This window comes from Hyperolius riggenbachi, chromosome 2, assembly GCF_040937935.1.
Source record: "Hyperolius riggenbachi isolate aHypRig1 chromosome 2, aHypRig1.pri, whole genome shotgun sequence".
NCBI lineage: Eukaryota > Metazoa > Chordata > Amphibia > Anura > Hyperoliidae > Hyperolius > Hyperolius riggenbachi.
In genome coordinates, this window is record NC_090647.1 from 406,572,821 (window position 1) to 406,592,644 (window position 19,824).

Below are 19,824 nucleotides of genomic sequence, written 5' to 3' on the forward strand. Positions count from 1 at the left end.
GTTGCTAGAATGTTCTAAAGAATTAAGCTGGCCATACACTGGCCCGATTTGCCGCCGTTTCGACAGCAGATTCGATCACTGGGATCGAATCTGCTGCCAATCGTTCGCGCTACACGCCGAATTTTGATCCACTTCGTCCAATCCCGTCGATCGCTCCGTGCGGAAAATTACCGTCGATCGCCCGCGGGTAGGGAATGCGTCACTAGCGGCGTTCGAGTACCCGACGACCGACGCAATAGAGCCGCATACATTACCTGCTCTGCCGGCACGACTACCCCTGGTCACCGCTGCTCCGCGCTGGTCTCCGGCATGCTTCAGTTTCTCCTGCCCGGCAGGAAGTTTAAACAGTAAAGGCGCTCTACTGTTTAAACTTCCTGCCGGGCAGGAAGAAGTAAAGCATGCTGGACCTGGAGACCAGAGCGGAGAAGACAGCGGAGACCTGGGGACTGGAGTCGCGCCGGCGGAGCAGGTAATGTATGCGGGCATGCGGGCGGGTGGAGCGGCGGCAGCACCACCACCACCACCACCACAACAGATTGTGAACGGTTTCAGGCTGAAATCGGTTCACAATCTGTTTGCAGTAAGCCATACGATCCCTCTCTGATCAGATTCAATCAGAGAGGGATCTATCTGTTGGTCGAATCTGATGGCAAATCGACCAGTGTATGGCTACCTTTACTATAAGAGGAGATGGGTTGTGTAAGAGGAGATAGAGATGTGTTGTAAGCTTCCTGCTGTGCCCATACACTCGTCAGATTGGCAGCAGATAGCTAAGAAATGCATCTGATGATCTATCTGATGTGTTTTTGGAACATTTTTTACCAGGATAGAATTCCAATAGATTTCAGTTTGAAATCTATTGAAATTCGATCTGATGGCATTTTTTTGCCATCAGATTTCCATTAAGGCCAATGCAAAATGATAAGCAATCTCATCAGATCGACCTAAATTTTCCACCCTGCCAGTTCGATGGAAATCCATCGAAATCGATCGAAATCGGCCATCGATCAGTCGATTGGCCAACCGATTTGTGATCGATCGATCGATCTGGATCGATCGGTCGGCCAGAAAATCGGCTGAGTGTATGGGCCCCTTTATTGTTGGCACTGAATCGATTGACCCTTCAGTACTTCATGCCTCTGCTTAGTGCATTTTGAAGAAATGTACATGTCTCATGACAGACAGCACAGTATTTTACATAGATTTGTGAATGATTGTGTCTGTGTGAACAACTCTGCCTGCCAGAAGAAAACTACAAAATAGCTACACTTGCTTTGATATACTGTAATTAAACTGATCAGTCCATCTCAGTGATCGAAATGCATGCTACAGAAGATTAGTTCCAGAATGGTCAATTACAGATACTTGGAAAAACAAAACCCTAAAATCAATCCCAGTACATTAAACTCTTGGCATTTGTATACTGTATATGCAAGAACTCAGTAGAAGGTACTATAATAGAAAAAGTGTATCTACTCTAATCAGTTTTATAATCACAACACTCAGTTGTGAGATCCTGTTACATAGATTTGAGGGCTGTCAAGCATGTAGACATGATTAAACAATCCCCAGGATTACCACAACAGAGGTAACTGCTAGTGATTAAAGTATGGTGCAAAAGGGGAATCTATGTGTGTCCAGGTGCAAAGCCTCACATTCCTCCAGCCAGCTACTGCAATAGCATAGGTAGGAGGCGGCATCACCATGTGATGAAATGGCTCTTTAATTAGCTGAGTTTGCCCACTACATATTTTTTATGAATTACATTAAGAATATGCAAGGAGCAAGCTTGGCCAAGAAAAGAGCCATTTCCTTACAAGTTATGCCAACCGAAGCAGGTGGTTTCTGCACATGACGCTCAGCGCAGAGTGCTGAATCTAGTGTAGGTGCCCCATAGCAGTAATGTTATACTGCGCGGGGCACGTAAGGGTAATTCGGGGCTCCTACGATCGCTGGACCCTGAATTACATCTCCCTCCAAGTTGAGAGGACTCGGAGGTGGGAATAGTATTTTACGCTGCCTGGGATTTGAACAGCAACAGAGAGAGCCTTCATTTGGTTCTCCCGGCACCCATCTCACTGCTGGTGTACATATATGTATGCATGCCGACCCCTTCTATAACTAAGCAGGAATAAACAAGAAACAGAAGTTCCCTCAAAAAAACGCACCACTCAGACAATGTCAATCAATATACTCACATCTTTATTCAAAAAACATATATAAAAACACTTAAAACCAATACAGGGTAGCCATGCTGGATGTAAAGTTAATCAACAATGATACATATCAGGTGTGAAAAGCACACATATAAATCCTGGGCTAATAAAACCATACCTATTACTGACCAATGAAGCAATCACAGTTTACACAGATGGCATAATAGAGGAAAAAAATAAATCAACTAGCCATCCAGACAAAAAATCAATAAAGGGGTTATCGCAGCACAGTACACAATGTGAACAACAAAACAAAAATATGCTAAAGTGCAGTGAGGGTCCCGATATGGACAGGAAAAACACAGGACAACAATATGTGCAATTGCAAAAAGATATAAAGTGCAAGATAGTGCGTAAGACAGTGTGAGGACACTGACAAGAAAGTGCTGCTGCTTACCGATAAAAAGGTCAGAAAAGGAATGAGGGCATGGCAACCACTAATTGCCGTCACGATTCACTGCTCTCTAAGGTCTGGCGGCTTCCACTGGGCACGTAAGGGTAATTCGGGGCTCCTACGATCGCTGGACCCTGAATTACATCTCCCTCCAAGTTGCGAGGACTCGGAGGTGGGAATAGTATTTTACACTGCCTGGGATTTGAACAGCAACAGAGAGAGCCTTCATTTGGTTCTCCCGGCACCCATCTCACTGCTGGTGTACATATATGTATGCATGCCGACCCCTTCTATAACTAATACACATACAAGTTCATCCTCTAGATTAAGCCACTCCTCCAATGACAGAACAAGTACAGTGGGATGCGAAAGTATAAATAAAATATATCATACTAGTGGACCTAAGCCCATTTAAAAACGGGCTAGGTTTGTCACTGCGCATGCGCCCGCCCCGCACACACATCTCCGCCGCGCCCGCTGCCCGCAGAAAGCATGTGGGACACACACAGGGACATGGGACGCACAGACAGTAGGGTTTTATTATAGAGGATAGGAGACAGACACAGTGATATTTGAGAAGTGAATAATTATTTAAACAAAATTAGGCAGGTGCATAATTTGGGCACCACAAAAAAGAAATGAAATCAATATTTAGTAGTTCCTCCTTTTGCAGAAATTACAGCCTCTAAACACTTCCAGTAGGTTCCAATGAGAGTCTAGATTCTGGTTGAAGGTATTTTGGACCATTCCTCTTTACAAAACATCTCTAGTTCATTCAGGTTTGATGGCTTCCGAGCATGGACAGCTCTCTTTAACTCACACCACAGATTTTCAATTACATTCAGGTCTGGGGATTGAGATGGCTATTCCAGAACATTGTACTTGTTCTTCTGCATGAATGCCTTAGTGGATTTTGAGCAGTGTTTAGGGTCATTGTCCTGTTAAAAGATCCAGCCCCGGTGCAGCTTCAGCTTTGTTACCGATTCCTAGACATTGGTCTTCAGAATCTGCTGATACTGAGTGGATTCAATGCGTCCCTCAACTCTGACAAGATTCCCAGTCCCTGCACTGGCCACACAGCCCCACAGCCCCACAGCATGATGGAACCACCACCATATTTTACTGAAGGTAGCAGGTGTTTTTCTTGAAATGCTGTGTTGTTTTTCTTCTATGCATAACGCCGCTTGTTATGCCCAAATAACTAAATTTTAGTTTCAGCAGTCCACAGCACCTTATTCCAAAATGAAACTGGTTTGTCCAAATGTGTTTTAGCATACCTCAAGCGGCTCTGTTTGTGCTGTGGGCGGAGAAAAGGCTTCCACTGCATACAGTATCTCCTTGTGTAAAGTGCGCCGAATGGTTGAACGATGCACAGTGACTCCATCTTCAGCAAGATGATCAGAATCAGAATCAGAATCATTTATTTCAACAAGTACAACGTGAGTTGCACCCGGAATTGATTTTGGCACAAACAGGGTCGGTGATGGTACAGTACAGAAATTGAAAAGTCAGCATACAGTAGGTACACAGTATATACATATAGAGCATACATAAATATACAATGGATACATAAAGTAGGTACAATGCATATACAGGCATATAATAAAGCATAGGTAGAAAATCTGCAGAGAATGGGCAGAGGAGAAGGACCAGGGGGACATCTGCTGCCGTCTGTGGCACTCAAAACGCTTCTGCAGCGATACTTTGAATCAGATGTCCCTGGACTACCCTGGGGAAGAGAGAGAGAGAAAGATAATGAAAGAGAGAGAGAGAGAGGAGGTATAGAACAGTGAGTGTGAATCCCCTGGGATTGTGGCGTGACCTGTCGGTTGAAATCGAAGGCCCATCATTCCAAAAAGACTAGACAGCGGCTGCAGACGGAGGAGAGCAGCCATGGTGAAGGGGAGCAGGCATTCCTAGATACCATACTGAGCTGCAGAGGTCCAGGGCAGGCTTGGAAAATAAAAGTCCTGGGTGGAGTGTCAGATCCACGCTGTGATGCCAATGAACGGGGGCCAGACAGCAGTGGCGTTGTCAGGGTCGGCATCCGGATCCGCTGGTAGGTCAGCTGGTGGGCAGGAGCTGCGCAGCAGCCAGAGATCCAGGAGTCCGGAGGTATGGCTGCCCCTACCGACAGCTAGCCCCAGATTGCAGCCTTAGTGTAGAGGAGCTGTAGGCCACAGCTCCAGGCCAGGGGGTGCAGGGAGCGTCCTAGGCTGAGGTGGTCCAGGAGAGCCACAGTGGATGGGCCTTGCTGCTGAGGGGGCAGACCCGATTGCTGGAGCTGGAGAACTGTGTAGCTGGCTGGTGGCCTGCCTGATGGTGTCTATGTGCCTGTTGTGGTAGCGGTGGTGCTGCGCTGAAGGGCTGTGTAGCAGGCAGTGGCTGTGAAGAGAGGGACGCTTAGCCCTCCACAGCCTGGCATCCCCTGTGGCAACAGCGTCGCCGTGGCCCAGTCTTCTGTGCATCTTGATCCCGGGCAGCAGTGGAGAGAGGAACATACAGCCCTCCACAGCCTGGCATCCCCTAATGCAGCGGTGGCTCAGTAACTTGCCTGGTCTGTTGTGCTGGCTGTGGAGTGGCTGGATCCCTCCGGGTCGATCAGGTGGCGCTTCAGATACCCCTGCAGCAGAGTTGATAGGTCCGGGTAGTGGCGGAGCGTTCCGGGTCCCCTTGCGGTTAGAGCACGTGGCCTGATCAGCTGATTCCTCTATCAGCTGGCAGCCGCTGCAAACACGGCTGATAGGGGGGCGTGGCCAGCCGGCAATGGAGTAAGACGTGCCTCGCAGCAGCTCCCGGCAACATCAGCTCCAGCCAGCCTTAGCACACTCGGGTGCCCACCGAAACATACCCTAAGGTAGCGGGGAGAGACACGGACCTTCCCCGGCCGAGCTGGCTGCCACACAGACCCGCAGCATGTCGCGGAAAGGCCGCAAGGAGATCGGCGACACGGATTCCGGCAAAGCCCAAGATTGCGCCGGCAGCACCCCCGCCCCCAAGCTCTCCAAGGCCGCGAAGAGGGCAGCGGCGAAACTGCAGCAATATGCCTGCCAGACTGCAGCTGCCTCAGCATCCTGGCAGGAACCCACAGGTACGGAGGGGATTGAGGAGGGGGACAGCTGGGACACGGAGACCGCACGGAGCAGGGCAGTGAGCCCTGACGCTGGATCTCAGCACTCCCTTGACGCACAGCAAACAGCAGTACAGGCTGACCCTGGCATAGAATCACAGCCAGAACCCACCTTGGCAGACATAATGAAGGCTGTCACCTCATGTAACGCTGCAATTACGGCTCTAGCTAACCAAACTGGGGGTCTTAAGGAGGAAATAGGTCTCTTGAGACAGGACCTATACAATATCAGGGAGCGCACCACGGAACTGAAAGGCAGAGTAAGTAAATTGGAGGATACAATGGCGCCTGCCTGTCGAGATTTAAAAAGAGTGATCGCGCATGCTATGGCCAATTCAGACAAGAATGATGACTTGGAAAACAGGCTGAGAAGAAACAATATAAGATTTATAGGCTTTCCTGAAAAATGTGAGCTTCCTGATCCAACGCTGTTCATTGAAAACTGGCTTGCAGAAACCTTTGACACTGAGTATCTAACACGGATGTTTGCAGTAGAAAGGGCTCATCGTATCCCATCACGCGCCCCAAAGCCAGGGGCTATGGCAAGGCCTATAATTGCTAGAATTTTACACTACCGAGACAGAGAGCTGATTTTACAAAAAGCCCGAAAGCTGGAGAATATATCATATAATGGACAGCGGATCTCGCTATACCCTGATTTCTCTGCGGAAGTGCAGAAGCAGAGGGCTCAATTCATCAACACTAAAAAAAGACTTCAGAAACTTAACTTGAAGTATGCTATGATTTACCCAGCAAAACTCAGAATTATCTGGAAAGATGAATCTCACTTTTTCCAAGAGCCAGGGGAGGCTATGCAATGGCTCGACAAGAATTAACAGTTTATTAAAACTCAGCTGGAAGAAGAAGAAACCTGAGACACTTAAGACATTTAAAGGGGATATGTCTTTCTGAAATCCTATCTGGATTACCCTTTAAATGCTAAACTAGTTTTCTCCCCCACAAAGGAGCTTTCTTTTCAATTTTTGAAATATTTAGTATATATGTTCTATCTGTTTATGGGTGGGCACCCACGACTTATCCGGCAGTGATATATTTTATGGCTGACTGGGTTTTGGTTACCGGCTGGTGTTAGACACGGAAAAATATTGCTTTCCAGCTTATATTTAATGTAAAGTCATATCTAGCTCTTTATGTTACGCAGCTGGAAAAGTTCAAAATGGCTATTATGTCTCACCACCTTATTTCATATCTGCAACGCCGGGAAGCGTTGTTTCATCTGCTTGGACTGGGTCTTCTTGAGTCCTGATAGCGTGTGAAAGTTTTGACCGCGCTGTCAGACTTGAGGAGGCTGAATGGCATATTTCTTTCCACAAATTATGGGAGTACCTGGGGCTCCAGGACTCCTATGCGTGTTAATGGTTTATTTCAATAATGTTACAAAATCTATGGTTCAGAGGTTAAAGTTTACTTTAAGACATGTAAATAGTTTAGAGGAGGTTATTGAGGTCTTCTTACTATGCTATTCGGAAGGTAGGGCAAAGGTACAGAAAGATAAGTGCGGCAGCTGGTCGCACAAAGAAAATAGGTTTAAATGTGGAGAATGTCTTTCAAGTGCTTTAGCTGGAACGTGAGAGGTATCTCTGACCCCACCAAGAGGCAGGCTATCTTTACGTACCTTAGAACATTTGCTCCAGCCATTTATTGTCTCCAAGAGACACACTTAACTAAAGATAAACTTGGTTGGTTAAATAAGCGATGGGTTGCTCGATCTTTCCATTCAACGCATACGTCGTATTCGAGGGGTGTCTCTATATTGATCCATGCAGGAATAGAGTATGAACATATCCACGAAGTAATAGACTGCGAGGGTAGAAACGTAATAGTTCATGGCAAATTCTACAAGAGAGAGTGCATTGTGATTGCTATATATAATCCCCCCCCCCCCCCTTACTCTTTCACCACAATTAAACTTTTACTTCCCTACATAACTGATAAAAGCAATCTGCCGATTGTGCTGGTTGGAGATTTCAATTGTTGTTTGGATTTAGAGTTGGATAAATTGGGATTCAAAGGGGACACCCCACGCTATATGCACTTATGTAAAACTTTAGGCGAATTAGGCCTAACAGAAGTTTGGAGATCTAGGAACCCTGACCTCATTGAGTTCTCCTGCTTCAACAAAACACATATGTCCCTATCCAGAATTGATTTCACTGTAGCAAACCAGGCTATGATGCCATGTCTCAAAGAAATATACCATGAGGCGAGAGGGCTTATCAGGTCATTCCCCTATGGTGGTTAATATGCAAATAAGTGTGTTGTTACAGGTAAATAGGCCTCCCTGGAAAATGAACGCTTTCTGGTTCCCACTTATAACTTCTCACACTGAGATTATGAAAAAACTACGAGAATTTTTCAATATAAATGAACCCCTAGCAGAATCTCAATGGACCTGGGAAGCGTTTAAAGCATTTACACGTGGATTATTCATCCAAGCAATTAATAGAGTTAAAACAGACTCCACTGAATGGGTAAAGCTTCATAAGCTGGCTGTATCTGAAGCCGAAAAACAGTATATTAATGACCCATCTGATGCACATAAAGCTCAGTGGCTGGCTACCCAAGAGCAGTACCAAAAATTGATTCTTAGTAAGGCTAATCAGAAAAGATTTTTTACCAAGCAGGCGTTCTTCGACCAGGAGGACCAGACAGGACATCTCTTGGCAGTTATTGTAAGAACAGGGCTCGAGCTTTATCCCGTTACTTAAAACCCCCACGGGAAGCCTGGTAGATGAGTCAGCAGATGTCTTGAGGGAGCTTCAAAGGTTCTATGCAGATCTATATTCATCTAAAATCCGGCGCTCCAGTCAGGAGATTAATGCCTTTTTAATAAAGCTCCCCATGGCCAAATTATTGGTGGAGGACAGGCAATTACTAGAGGCCCCTTTAACCTTGGAGGAGTTAGAAATAGCTGTGGCCTCTATGGCAAACAATAAAGCCCCGGAGACAGACGGACTCCCATCTGAAATGTACAAACAGTACTCGGAAATACTGCTGCCTAAATTATTAGAAATGGCCACTAGGGCACAGGAATTGGGAAGACTACCTTCCTCTTTGGATGTATCTACAATTGTACTTATACCTAAATCTGATAAAGACCCCCTGTTGGCGGAGTCCTACCGCCCAATATCACTCCTGAATGTGGACGTTAAAATCATAGCGAAGGCCTTGGCTAACAGATTGTCCAAAGTGATTACAACAGTTATCTCGTCAGACCAGACGGGGTTTATGCCACAAAAAGCCACTGCAAACAATATCCGTAGACTCTATTTAAACCTTCAAGCCCAAGCAGATAACGCGGGCAACAGGGGAATTCTTGCACTGGATATAGCCAAGGCCTTCGATAGCGTGGAATGGACGTATTTATGCGGGGTATTGGAGCATCTGGGATTTGGACCGTATTTTATTGGGTGGGTGAAAACACTATATCGATATCCCTCTGCTATTATAAGGGCTAATGGCTCTGTTTCATCCCCATTTAATCTGCAGCGTGGTACGAGGCAGGGTTGCCCCCTATCGCCGTTGCTCTTTGCAATAGCCATTGAGCCTCTCGCAGAATGTGTAAGGGGCTCCCCGGATATTGTGGGGTTTCAATATGATAACATTGAAGAAAAAATATCGCTCTATGCTGATGACACATTGCTATATCTGGCAGATACACAGTCCTCATTAGAAGCCACCATTACTTTACTACAAAAATTTAAGGAGTACTCTGGCCTTTCTGTGAATTGGGACAAGTCCTGTATAATGCCAGTAGACCCCTTTGTAATACCTCCTCTGGCAGCAAAATCCAAACTAAAAGTGGTGGGATCATTCAAATATTTGGGAATAGTTATATTTAGGGAACCCACCCAATTTGAGCAATTAAATATTGCTCCCTTATTAGACAGATCTAGGTCCAAAATTAAAGCATGGTTGAAATTACCTCTATCATTGGTGGCCAGAGTAAACCTTATAAAAATGGTTTTATTGCCGCAAATTTTGTATTTTCTCCACAATTCACCTGTATGGCTACCCAAAAAACTATTTAAAATTTTTGATAGGATGTTTAGAGACTTGATATGGAATAAGAAACAGCCCCGAAATTAAACTTGAACTGTTGCAGCATTCCAAAGAGGAAGGTGGGTTAGCAGTCCCTAACCCATGGATATATTTTCTTTCGGCTCAGATGCAACACTTAGGGGGGAAGGAAACAAGAAGATTTGGCAGAATCAATCAGGAATCTTTTAACTACTGGCTGAGCTCTAAAACAATATATGAAGCATTGGAGGGTGATAGAGTTAATATGATACAACCCATTTACTCTCATGTATAAGGTATGGCACAAGGTCAGGTTCCTGCAACAGGTCACTGGCTTTACGATATATATACTCCGGTCTGGCGAAATTATGAGCTAACGGAATTGGCAGGGTTAGACTTTGGGCAAATCTGGGAAAAAGTTGGGGTGGATAAATTATCATTGATATGGAATGGGGGGGTCTTGTGTCTTTCAACTCGATTGTACAAAGGTGCCATCCTATTTCCAAGGGGGTTTTGCAATTTCAATACTTACGACTCAAACACGCAATCAAGAAACAGGCAGAGACGTATAAGTTTAGACCCCAATCATCCCCGGTGTTAAATATGGTGGCCCAAGCAACGACTAAACAAGGCCTTATTTCCCAATGTTATCTTATGCTACTTGAGGATTTTCATCGGAAATTCCCGTTGAAATGTAGAGATATGTGGACCAAGGATATTCCAACTATATCAGACCAAGATTGGTTGGAGGCCCTTCAGGCTATACCCCTGTTATCAGTAAATGCCACACAGAAGTTCACGCAGATAATCCATAGGTCTCACTATACACCTAAACGACTATTCAAATTTGGTCTGCTTCCCTCGCCAGCCTGTCCTAGATGCGCTAGAGATCACGGGGACCTGTTGCACATGCTCTGGAACTGTCCCAAATTAAGGAGATACTGGAATAATATTTTGATGGCTATAGATCAAATTTTTAACATAAAGATCCCACGTACTGAGGTGGTCTGTGTGTTGGGGGCATTTGAGGAAGGCACTATGTCCGAGCATACTAGAATTGCGATCTTAAGAGTACTGTTTGTGGCTAGGAAATTGATTCTTCAGATGTGGAAAAATCCAAATCCCCCACAATAAACATGTGGATAGTGCAGGTAAACGCCTCGCTAAAATTGGAAAAAGTTACTTACAAACATAGGGGGGCTGTGGGTAAGGTTGAAAAAATATGGTGCAACTGGCTGGCCACACATGATTATGTAGATCCTGATCTTATCAGAGACCAGATCTTGGCAAATATTGGCTTATCAAGAACATAGAATGTTAATTTTAGCTAAGACATGCTTGAATTTGTTGTATCTTTATGTACTATACTCTTGCTGTACGAAAGCTACTACCCGTCACTGCCTTGTATGACTTGTAAGACCTCAATAAACTGAGTTTTGTTGATCAAAAAAAAAACACGGCTGATATTGAGTACCGTGGCCAGCGCGCCCGTAGTCCCAGCATCCTCCCTGGGTGATTTGGGGAGGATTGGGGGGGGGGGGGGGAATAAAATAGAAGAAAAAGGCAACCGCTGCTGTGCCATCTTGACTCCATCTTGTAGTTCTTTGGTGCTGGTCTGTGGTTTGACTCTGACTGTTCTCACCATTCGTCACTTCTGTTTATCCGAGATTTTTCTTGGTCTGCCACTTCGAGCCTTAACTTGAACTGAGCCTGTGGTCTTCCATTTCTTCAATATGTTCCTAACTGTGGAAACAGACAGCTTAAATTTCCAAGACAGCTTTCTGTATCCTTCCCCTAAACCATGATGGTGAACAATTTTTGTCTTCAGGTCATTTGAGAGTTGTTTTGACTTTTGAGACCCCCATGTTGCTACTCTTCAGAGAAATTTAAAAGAGGAGGGAAACTTACAATTTACCCCCTTATATACTCTTTCTTATAATTGGATTCAATTGTGCATGTAGGTCAGACTGAGCTTACCAAGCCAATCAGAGTTTCAATAATTAGTTCTAAAGGTTTTGGAATTAATAAAATGACAACAGTGCCCACATTTATGCACCTGCCTAATTGTATTTAAACAATTATTGCACACTTTCTGTAAATGCAATAAACTTAATTTCACTTCTCAAATACCACTGTGTGCGTCTCCTATATAATATATTTAACTGACATTTTTTTATCGCAACAACCAACGATTTATACATGAAAATCCTTATGATTAACAACGTTGCCCAAACTTTCGCATCCCACTGTACTATACAAAACAAAAAGTGAGGGTTTATAGACTCAGTAATGACTCAGTAAAACAGCTTTTAATAACAATATTCTTTAGTAGTCAAATGTGACTCAGCACAGTAAAAAAGTCCTTAAATCACTTTTAATTCCACATCACATAGCCTAACGCATGTTTCACGCCCTTGAGCATGGCCGCCATTGCCATGCTATCGTCTATACTGCAGAAGCCTCATCAATGCACCATCAATGTTAACAACTGTATGCCAATAAATTCCGACTACAGCTATAATGGCTCCTTTTTTTAAAATAAGGATTGGGCATCCTGCTGATTGGACGATAAGAATACTTGGAACATTCTGAACATGGTTATATACTAGATTTGATTCAAATGCCCTAAATATAAATACACCAATAGGTCCTGGTAAATAATATTAACCAATAAAGTCACATAGGTATGTCCCTTTTAACCCTCATAAGATGCTAATCTTGATATGGGCAAATAGGGCTTTTGGGTACAACCAGGTTCTCAATGTATTCAGAGATATAGAGACAAGTTTTGAAGTTTTGATGGTTATATACTAGAATTTTATTTTTTTTACTTTTCCTTATCACGATCTAAGAATTTGTAGAATTATGCCTCTAAAAATGTAGCCATGCTCAAGGCTGTAAAAAGTGCATTAAGCTATATTATGCGGAATTAAACGTGATTCGATGACTTTTTTTTACTGTGCTGCATCACATTTAACTACTAACAAATATTGTTATTAAAAGCAGTTTTCACTGTGGGCATTACGATGGAGGACAGTGTCCAGAACATCCAGCGTACAGAGACAATCTTCACTGGCTGTAATCCTGTTACTGGAATCTCTTCAGAATGATAGAAAGCAGAATATAGCTTCAAATGTGTGTAAATAATTCATCAGCTGCAGCTCTGTGTATTCCTGTCTCTCTATATCTGCCACATTCAGTGTAAGAGTTTTACAGCCAGGAATAGCTCATTCTGAATGGGTGGAAGCATCTAAGTAAGGGAAAAGTACAGGCCCTTCTCTTCAGATCCTTATCTGTATCTAAAAAAACCTCAGCTGTTCTTATATGATCTGTGAAAAAGCAGTGTGTGTGTGCATGTGTGTGTAAGCAGGGCAGAAACAAACAGTAAATCATTCCTCTGTGAATAGTGACAGAGAAGTGAAACCTAGCTCTAGTCCTGATGCCGACACAAACTGTTACAAAAGCTTATAAACAAAGCATTTTTTTCATACAGGCTGTTATCAAAGACCTCTGAAAAGCTTCCTACCGTTGCTGACTAAAAGCTCTATTGGTATGTGGAGTTTACAAAAGGATAGTTTATTTGATAGTTCCTCTTTAATTGTCATTACTGAGCCTATATATCCTCACTTTTTGTTTTGTATTGTACTCCTTCTTTAACTAGCGATTAAAGTATGAACATGCATGCTTGACTCAGCTGAGCATGACTATATTATACAGAGAATAAATGAGAAGTGCTGCCTGTCTGTACTCTGTCTCAAGAAAAGCAACAGTAATCAGCAGGGAAAATATAAACTAGTTTCTTCCCCTAGCATGTTTGGAGCAGAGGATTTAGAGTTGCCTATATGGAATTCAGATAAAATAGGCCCATACAAGTTTCTAATAATGGCCACCCAAAATGATCAAACTTGATCACTATAGTTGGCCTTTCTCCAGGCAAACATCTACTTATCAGCATGTTTTGTTCTATGGAGAAGGGAAGACTGGGATGTGTCAGAGCAAGCTGCTGATGCCCGTGGCACTAAATAACAATAGTAATCAGGCATGGTTTTCCAGTGTTCCTAATTGCTAACAAGCAGTTGACTGAAGTTGTCAACAGTATGAGTACACACTTGGAAAATACCCCCATATTGATCTTGAATTATAATTTTGGTATGTACAGGCTTTTACTCAACCCAATAAATATGTTCAGAGTGAACTATTGGCGTACCTAGGGAATTTGACACTCGGGGCTGATTATTTACAGACAACCCCCCCCCCCACCAAAAAAAAAAACCCCAAACATTTTTTTTTACGTGAGGGTTGATGGGTTGGGGCGTCGAGCAAGGCGCTGCTGAATATAATTATATATTTCTTATGGAGTCTGGGGACCTCCAGTGCTGCGTGCATGCTTTGCATAGAATTGCATAAAATTCGGTTTGTGCTGCTTATTCCTTGGTATTTACTTATAATTTTCCCCTGTAAGCCTGCATAACCACGCCCACCTCTAGCACAGTTAAGCATATAAATGAGTGCATTGTACATGTTCAGAGTGTTCATTTGGTAGCTAGTGAAAGGTAAGGTGTTTTTAATTTCCTTTTTTCCCATTTAGTTGACTCTTGGGTTTTTGGTTTAGTTCCCACTAGACTGCTTATAAAAACTGGCATTTTGCATGGTAGAGTAGGACTCACCAGATCGGGGACACTTTGGCGCAGTTGGTGAGCTTAAAGGGGCACTATTGCTAATTTCATCTATTTTCATCCCCTTAACATACATATGCCTTATTGGAGTTATGCTATTGCTCAGTATATAGTCCTATCAAAATGTAATTTTACATTTGTAATAAACATTTACAGCCAGGCAGTCACGTCAGTAGTAAAACCTTTCCGACGCCAGTTCAGCATAAACCATTCTGTAGTAGGGAGGCATCTGCTACTGATCCTTGAGCTGCCGTTATTTTCAACCCCTCTGGACAGCTCATTTATTCTTTACCACGTTGTAACTGCACTAATGTGCAGTTACTGAGCCCACAGCAGCCGCCATAAAGTGCAGCACGCAGCCTTCTCCATACAGCGCAGGATGTACCTGTACGGCTGTGTGATGATACGCTGCCCGGCTGCTAAGGACCCCTTTTGTGAAGCCGTACAAGTGTAAAATTACATTTTGATAGGACTATATACTGAGCAATAGCATAACTCCAATAAGGCATATGTATGTTAAGGGGATGAAAATAGATGAAATTAGCAATAGTGCCCCTTTAAGCGCGTTAAAGCGTAACCAAGAGCCCCTGTCACTGTTTTCCTGTTGTGTGCTGCAGCCCCTCTGTAATTATATATTTCTTATGGAGTTTGGGGACCTCCAGTGCTGCGTGCATGCTTTGCATAGAATTGCATAAAATTCGGTTTGTGCTGCTTACCCCGGGGTATATATATATATATATATATATATATATATATATATATATATATATATATATATATACAGTATATATATATATATATATATATATATATATATATACTGCTTAAACTCATGTTCATTGCACTGTTTTTTGTTTTCTTTTGTTTGTTTTATTTTGCACAAAGTAAACTTAAATTAACATTAATGTAAAAAGTCTTATCAATCTTACTGCTGATAACAAAGGAGTTGTAGAAGGTTATTGGGTCTTTGGTTAACATCCAGCTGCAGGCCTTTGGCTTGTTTGACTCATAATACCAACTTTTATTCTCATCAAACACTGCGAACATAGCAATTTGCTCTTCGTCTGCTTTTTCCTGTGTAGGTAAGTTAAACATACAGTTAAATTACCTATATGACAAGATAATGTATTGTACATGAGCAAAGAAAGAAACATAGAGGCATATTCAGGAAATTGCAGTAAGTAGAATAATATAAGTAAACCCTTATACTCTTATGCACACTCATACTCATGAGGTAAAGTTAACTGAATAGGGACCATAGTCATTACTCACATAAAATTCTAAATATGGTCTCAGGGAATTAATAGGATAATGCTGTAAAATAATGTCTGCAAATTTCCATGTTGCCAGTAAAACTATTAAAATGAATAGGTCACTCCACTCAGCAATGCTAGCAGTAGATTAAATTAATACAATTAATAGAAAAGTAAAAAACGAAATTATTAAATTTAAAGGATACCTGGACTCAAAAAAATATGCAAATATGGAGGCTGATATTTTTAATTCCTATTTTTAAATATCTTGTCAAAAAACAGAGCGGTTCTTGCCTTTTGCATGATCACTAAGTCTGTAAAGGACCAAGCCTTTTAAGCGTTACTGTCACATGAATCCCTCTATATCAGTAATTAAAGATTATTGTTATACCTTGAAATGGATCAGAGCACTCAGTATTGATTTTATATAAAGATGTATTTTCTTATCATACAGTCTACATACAAAAATATGAACAGTTCCAAGTAGCGTTTCCCTCTAACAGTATTCCATCTGCAATGTCCTTTATAGCCAAGCAGTCATAAATCTTCTAAGTAGAGATAGCCCAAACCTCCAATTTTTGGTTTGCGAACCTCCGCAAACGTTCGCGAACATGTGAACTTTCGCGAACCGCAATAGAATTCAATGGGGATGCGACCTTTGAAAACTAGAAACATTTATGCTGGCCACAAAAGTGATGGAAAAGATGTTTCAAGAGGTCTAACATCTGAGTTTTTGCATGGGGGAGTGAGATACATGCCAAAAGTCCCAGAAGAAAAATCTGGATTTGACGCAAAGCAGCATTTTAAGGGCAGAAATCACATTGCATGCTAAATTGGAGGCCTAAAGTGCTTTAAAACATCTTGCATGTGTATACATCAAACAGGGAGTGTAATTAGAGTACTGTTTCACACAGAGAGACCAAACTCACTGTGTAACACACCACAAACAGCTGTTTTGTGTTGTGACGGCCCTGCTGGACTGGTGCGCACACCATGGCGGGAGTGCAGGCCCATATCGTCGCCAGGCTTAGGTAGCTCAATCACAGAACAACAGTGACTGTCTAGCTGATCGAATTTGGTCTGTTCACAATGAAGCAACAACCTTATTATCTTTGGTGTGCCACCCCCCGAGACACTCATATAGCCGTCGGTCATTGCTTCATTGTGATACACAAGCCCATTCACCGCGGCAAGGTAACGATCACAAAGGGGAATTGACACATGTACATGCCTTTTGTTTTGTTGTTGCAGCTGCAGTGCAGCCAGAAAAACTAGGCAGGCATGAACACGCACCAGAAAAATGATTATAGCTGCTAGCAGCGGCCTTAAAAATTCAGGAATCCGCCTGGAGTCCTGGACCCTGTTGGTGGTGGCAGTCAAGCGGCCTGCAGGCAGAGATGCTATGTGGGGAGCGACTTAGTCATGGGGCAGGCAGTCACACGGCGTGCAGGCAGAGTTGCTGTGTGCGGGGACGGACTTAGTCTTCGGGCGGGCAGTAGCCCTCCGGGATCCATGCATCATTCATTTTGATAAAGGTGAGGTACTGAACACTTTTTTGACTTAGGCGACTTCTCTTCTCAGTGACAATGCCTCCAGCTGCGCTGAGGGTCCTTTCTGACAGGACGCTTAAGGCAGGGCAAGACAGAAGTTGGATGGCAAATTGTGACAGCTCTGGCCACAGGTCAAGCCTGCGCACCCAGTAGTCCAAGGGTTCATCGCTACTCACAGTGTCTACATTCACAGGCCAGGTAGTCAGTAGAGATGTAGTGAATGGTTCGCCGGCGAACGGTTCCAGGCGAACTTAGGGGGTTCGCGTTCGCCTGCACCAGGCGAACTTTTGCGGAAGTTCGATTCGCCCCATAATGCACTATGAGGGTCAACTTTGACCCTCTGCATCACAGTCAGCAGGCACATTGTAGCCATTCAGGCTACACTAAGCCCTGGAGCCCCACCCCCCATTATATAAGGCAGGGACCGGCGGCCATTAGCCTCACTCGTGTGCCTGCTAGAGAGAGGAAAGGGACAGCTGCTGCAGACTTTTTCTCCTAGGCAGGGCCGTGCAGAGGCTCCTTAAGTGGGGGGTGCTCAAATTTTAAAAAAAGGGGCCCTATTTCAAACGTGATGATCGTAATCTGGTAATTATGATGACTACATTTTCACAATTACATCTATGCATAAATTACGATTCTGAAATTATTATTATTATTGTTTTATAAAGCTCCAACATATTCCCTGGCGCTGAAATTCAATTGATTTTGTGTAATCCATTCATATCATATCAGTTAACAGCAGTTAATAGCAAAGCCCCCATACGTGCTGCCATCACCAGAATTGCTTTCACATTTCCCCCCAAGAAAGCAGCAAGTGGGCCTCTGAATATTTCTACCACCCTCCCTCCCCATTCTTTCCCAAGCAGCAATTGGCTTTAGCTGTGCTCAGACAGTATTTTGGGCGCCGTCAAAAGACTGAGGCCAAATTACTATAAAACAAAACAATAACATTTATATTGAGCTTTTCTCCTGTCCGACCAAAGCGCTTGAGCTGCAGCCGCTAGAGGGCACTCAGTAGGCAGTAGCAGTGTTACTGAGTCTGGCCCAAGGGCTCCTTACTAAATAGGTTCTGGCTTACTGGACAGGAGGAGCAAAGATTTGAACCCTAGTCTCCTGTGTCAGAGGCACAACCAGTACACTATCCAGCAACAGCTGGCAGGCAAATTACGTCTTACCCCAAAGACGTGGTAAAAACAGGAAGATCTTTAGGCTCTGTGACTCTATCCCTGGCCTGCAGATCTGACAGCGGCGGGCAGCTGCCAGCCAGGGTTGCCAACCAAATTTTACATTTTTAACTGACAAAAGACCCAAAAAACACACAATTTTTTGGACCGACAGGAGTCAGAGGCAAAATATTAAGGAGAGTTGAAGGTGGAATTAAACTGTACATTATTATAATGTTTATTATTCCTTAGTATTTATATGGCACTGGCATCTCCTGCAGCACATTACAGAGTGCATAGTCCTGTCACTGACTGTCCTCAGAGGTGCTCATAATCTAATCCTACTATAGTCATAGTGTAATGTCCTACCATATTATTATTATTATGTAATTATATAGCACTGATATCTTCTGCAGCACGTTACAGAGTACATAGTCATGTCACTGACTGTCCTCAGAGGAGCTCACAATGTAATCCTACCCTAGTCTAATGTCCAGCCATATAATTATTATGTATTTTTGTAGCTCTGACATTTTCTGCAACACTGTACAGAGTACATAGTCATGTCACTGACTGTCATCAGAGAAGCTCACAATCTAATCCTACCATAGCGATAGTCTAATGTAAGGTCACAGTACCCCATGAGATAGAAGAATCCATTAGGGGAAGAGGGGGTCACTAGTAATGGAAGTAAAGTAGTAGAGGAGTAGAGCTGGGGTCTCAGGCCTGCAGAGATCTCCCCTCCAGTTTTGTTAAATTACCAGACTACACAGGACCATGCTCCAGCCAGGGCACTATTTACTCTGTTTGTATACTGTGCTCGTGTGGATTTCCTATGGGCATTGCTGACCCACTGGCAAATAATTAAAAACTGGAATGCTGATTTATTTCCCCGGCACCTTCCAATACATTTACTGGCCAGATGCATCAGCCGAAGAGACCGTGGAGTGAGGAATTATAGGAGATAATACTGCTCTCCTCAGGCTCATTGTCCAAGGAAATCCCTGACCTCAGTGTCATGTGAGGTGGGCACAGGGCACATACCTGCAGGAATGAGGATCACATTGTTGGTAGGACTAGTGGGGGCCATCCAAGCAGTGACATCACCCAGCAGACTGTGACTACATCTGCCAGGTGCAGCCTGTGATGTCACACGGAACATGGCCTGACTTCCCATTCCACGGGGACGAGCTGCAGTGACAGCTGCACACCTCTCAACTTTTGAAGCCAGCAAAGAGGCACATTAAAATATGCCCCTGCCACACCTTTAGCCATGCCTTAATTGTACATATGGTGTACCACACCCTGGCATCTTATGGCCACCTTCCCTCCCACATAAAGTAAACCCTGGTGTCTGGTGGTCCTCTCTTGCTAGTTAGAACCAATTCTACAGATGGTACA

General features: G+C 43.6%; 1 protein-coding gene across 1 annotated transcript in view; it reads right to left on the reverse strand.

Annotated features, from left to right (window-relative positions):
- The window catches only part of F5 (coagulation factor V), a 485,541-nt gene that overhangs the window by 237,471 nt on the left and 228,246 nt on the right, over nt 1–19,824 (reverse strand). Inside the window, exon 11 of the mRNA XM_068269820.1 lies at nt 15,387–15,531. Coding sequence (XP_068125921.1) covers nt 15,387–15,531 — 145 coding nt within the window. The remainder of the gene's footprint in view (nt 1–15,386; nt 15,532–19,824) is intronic.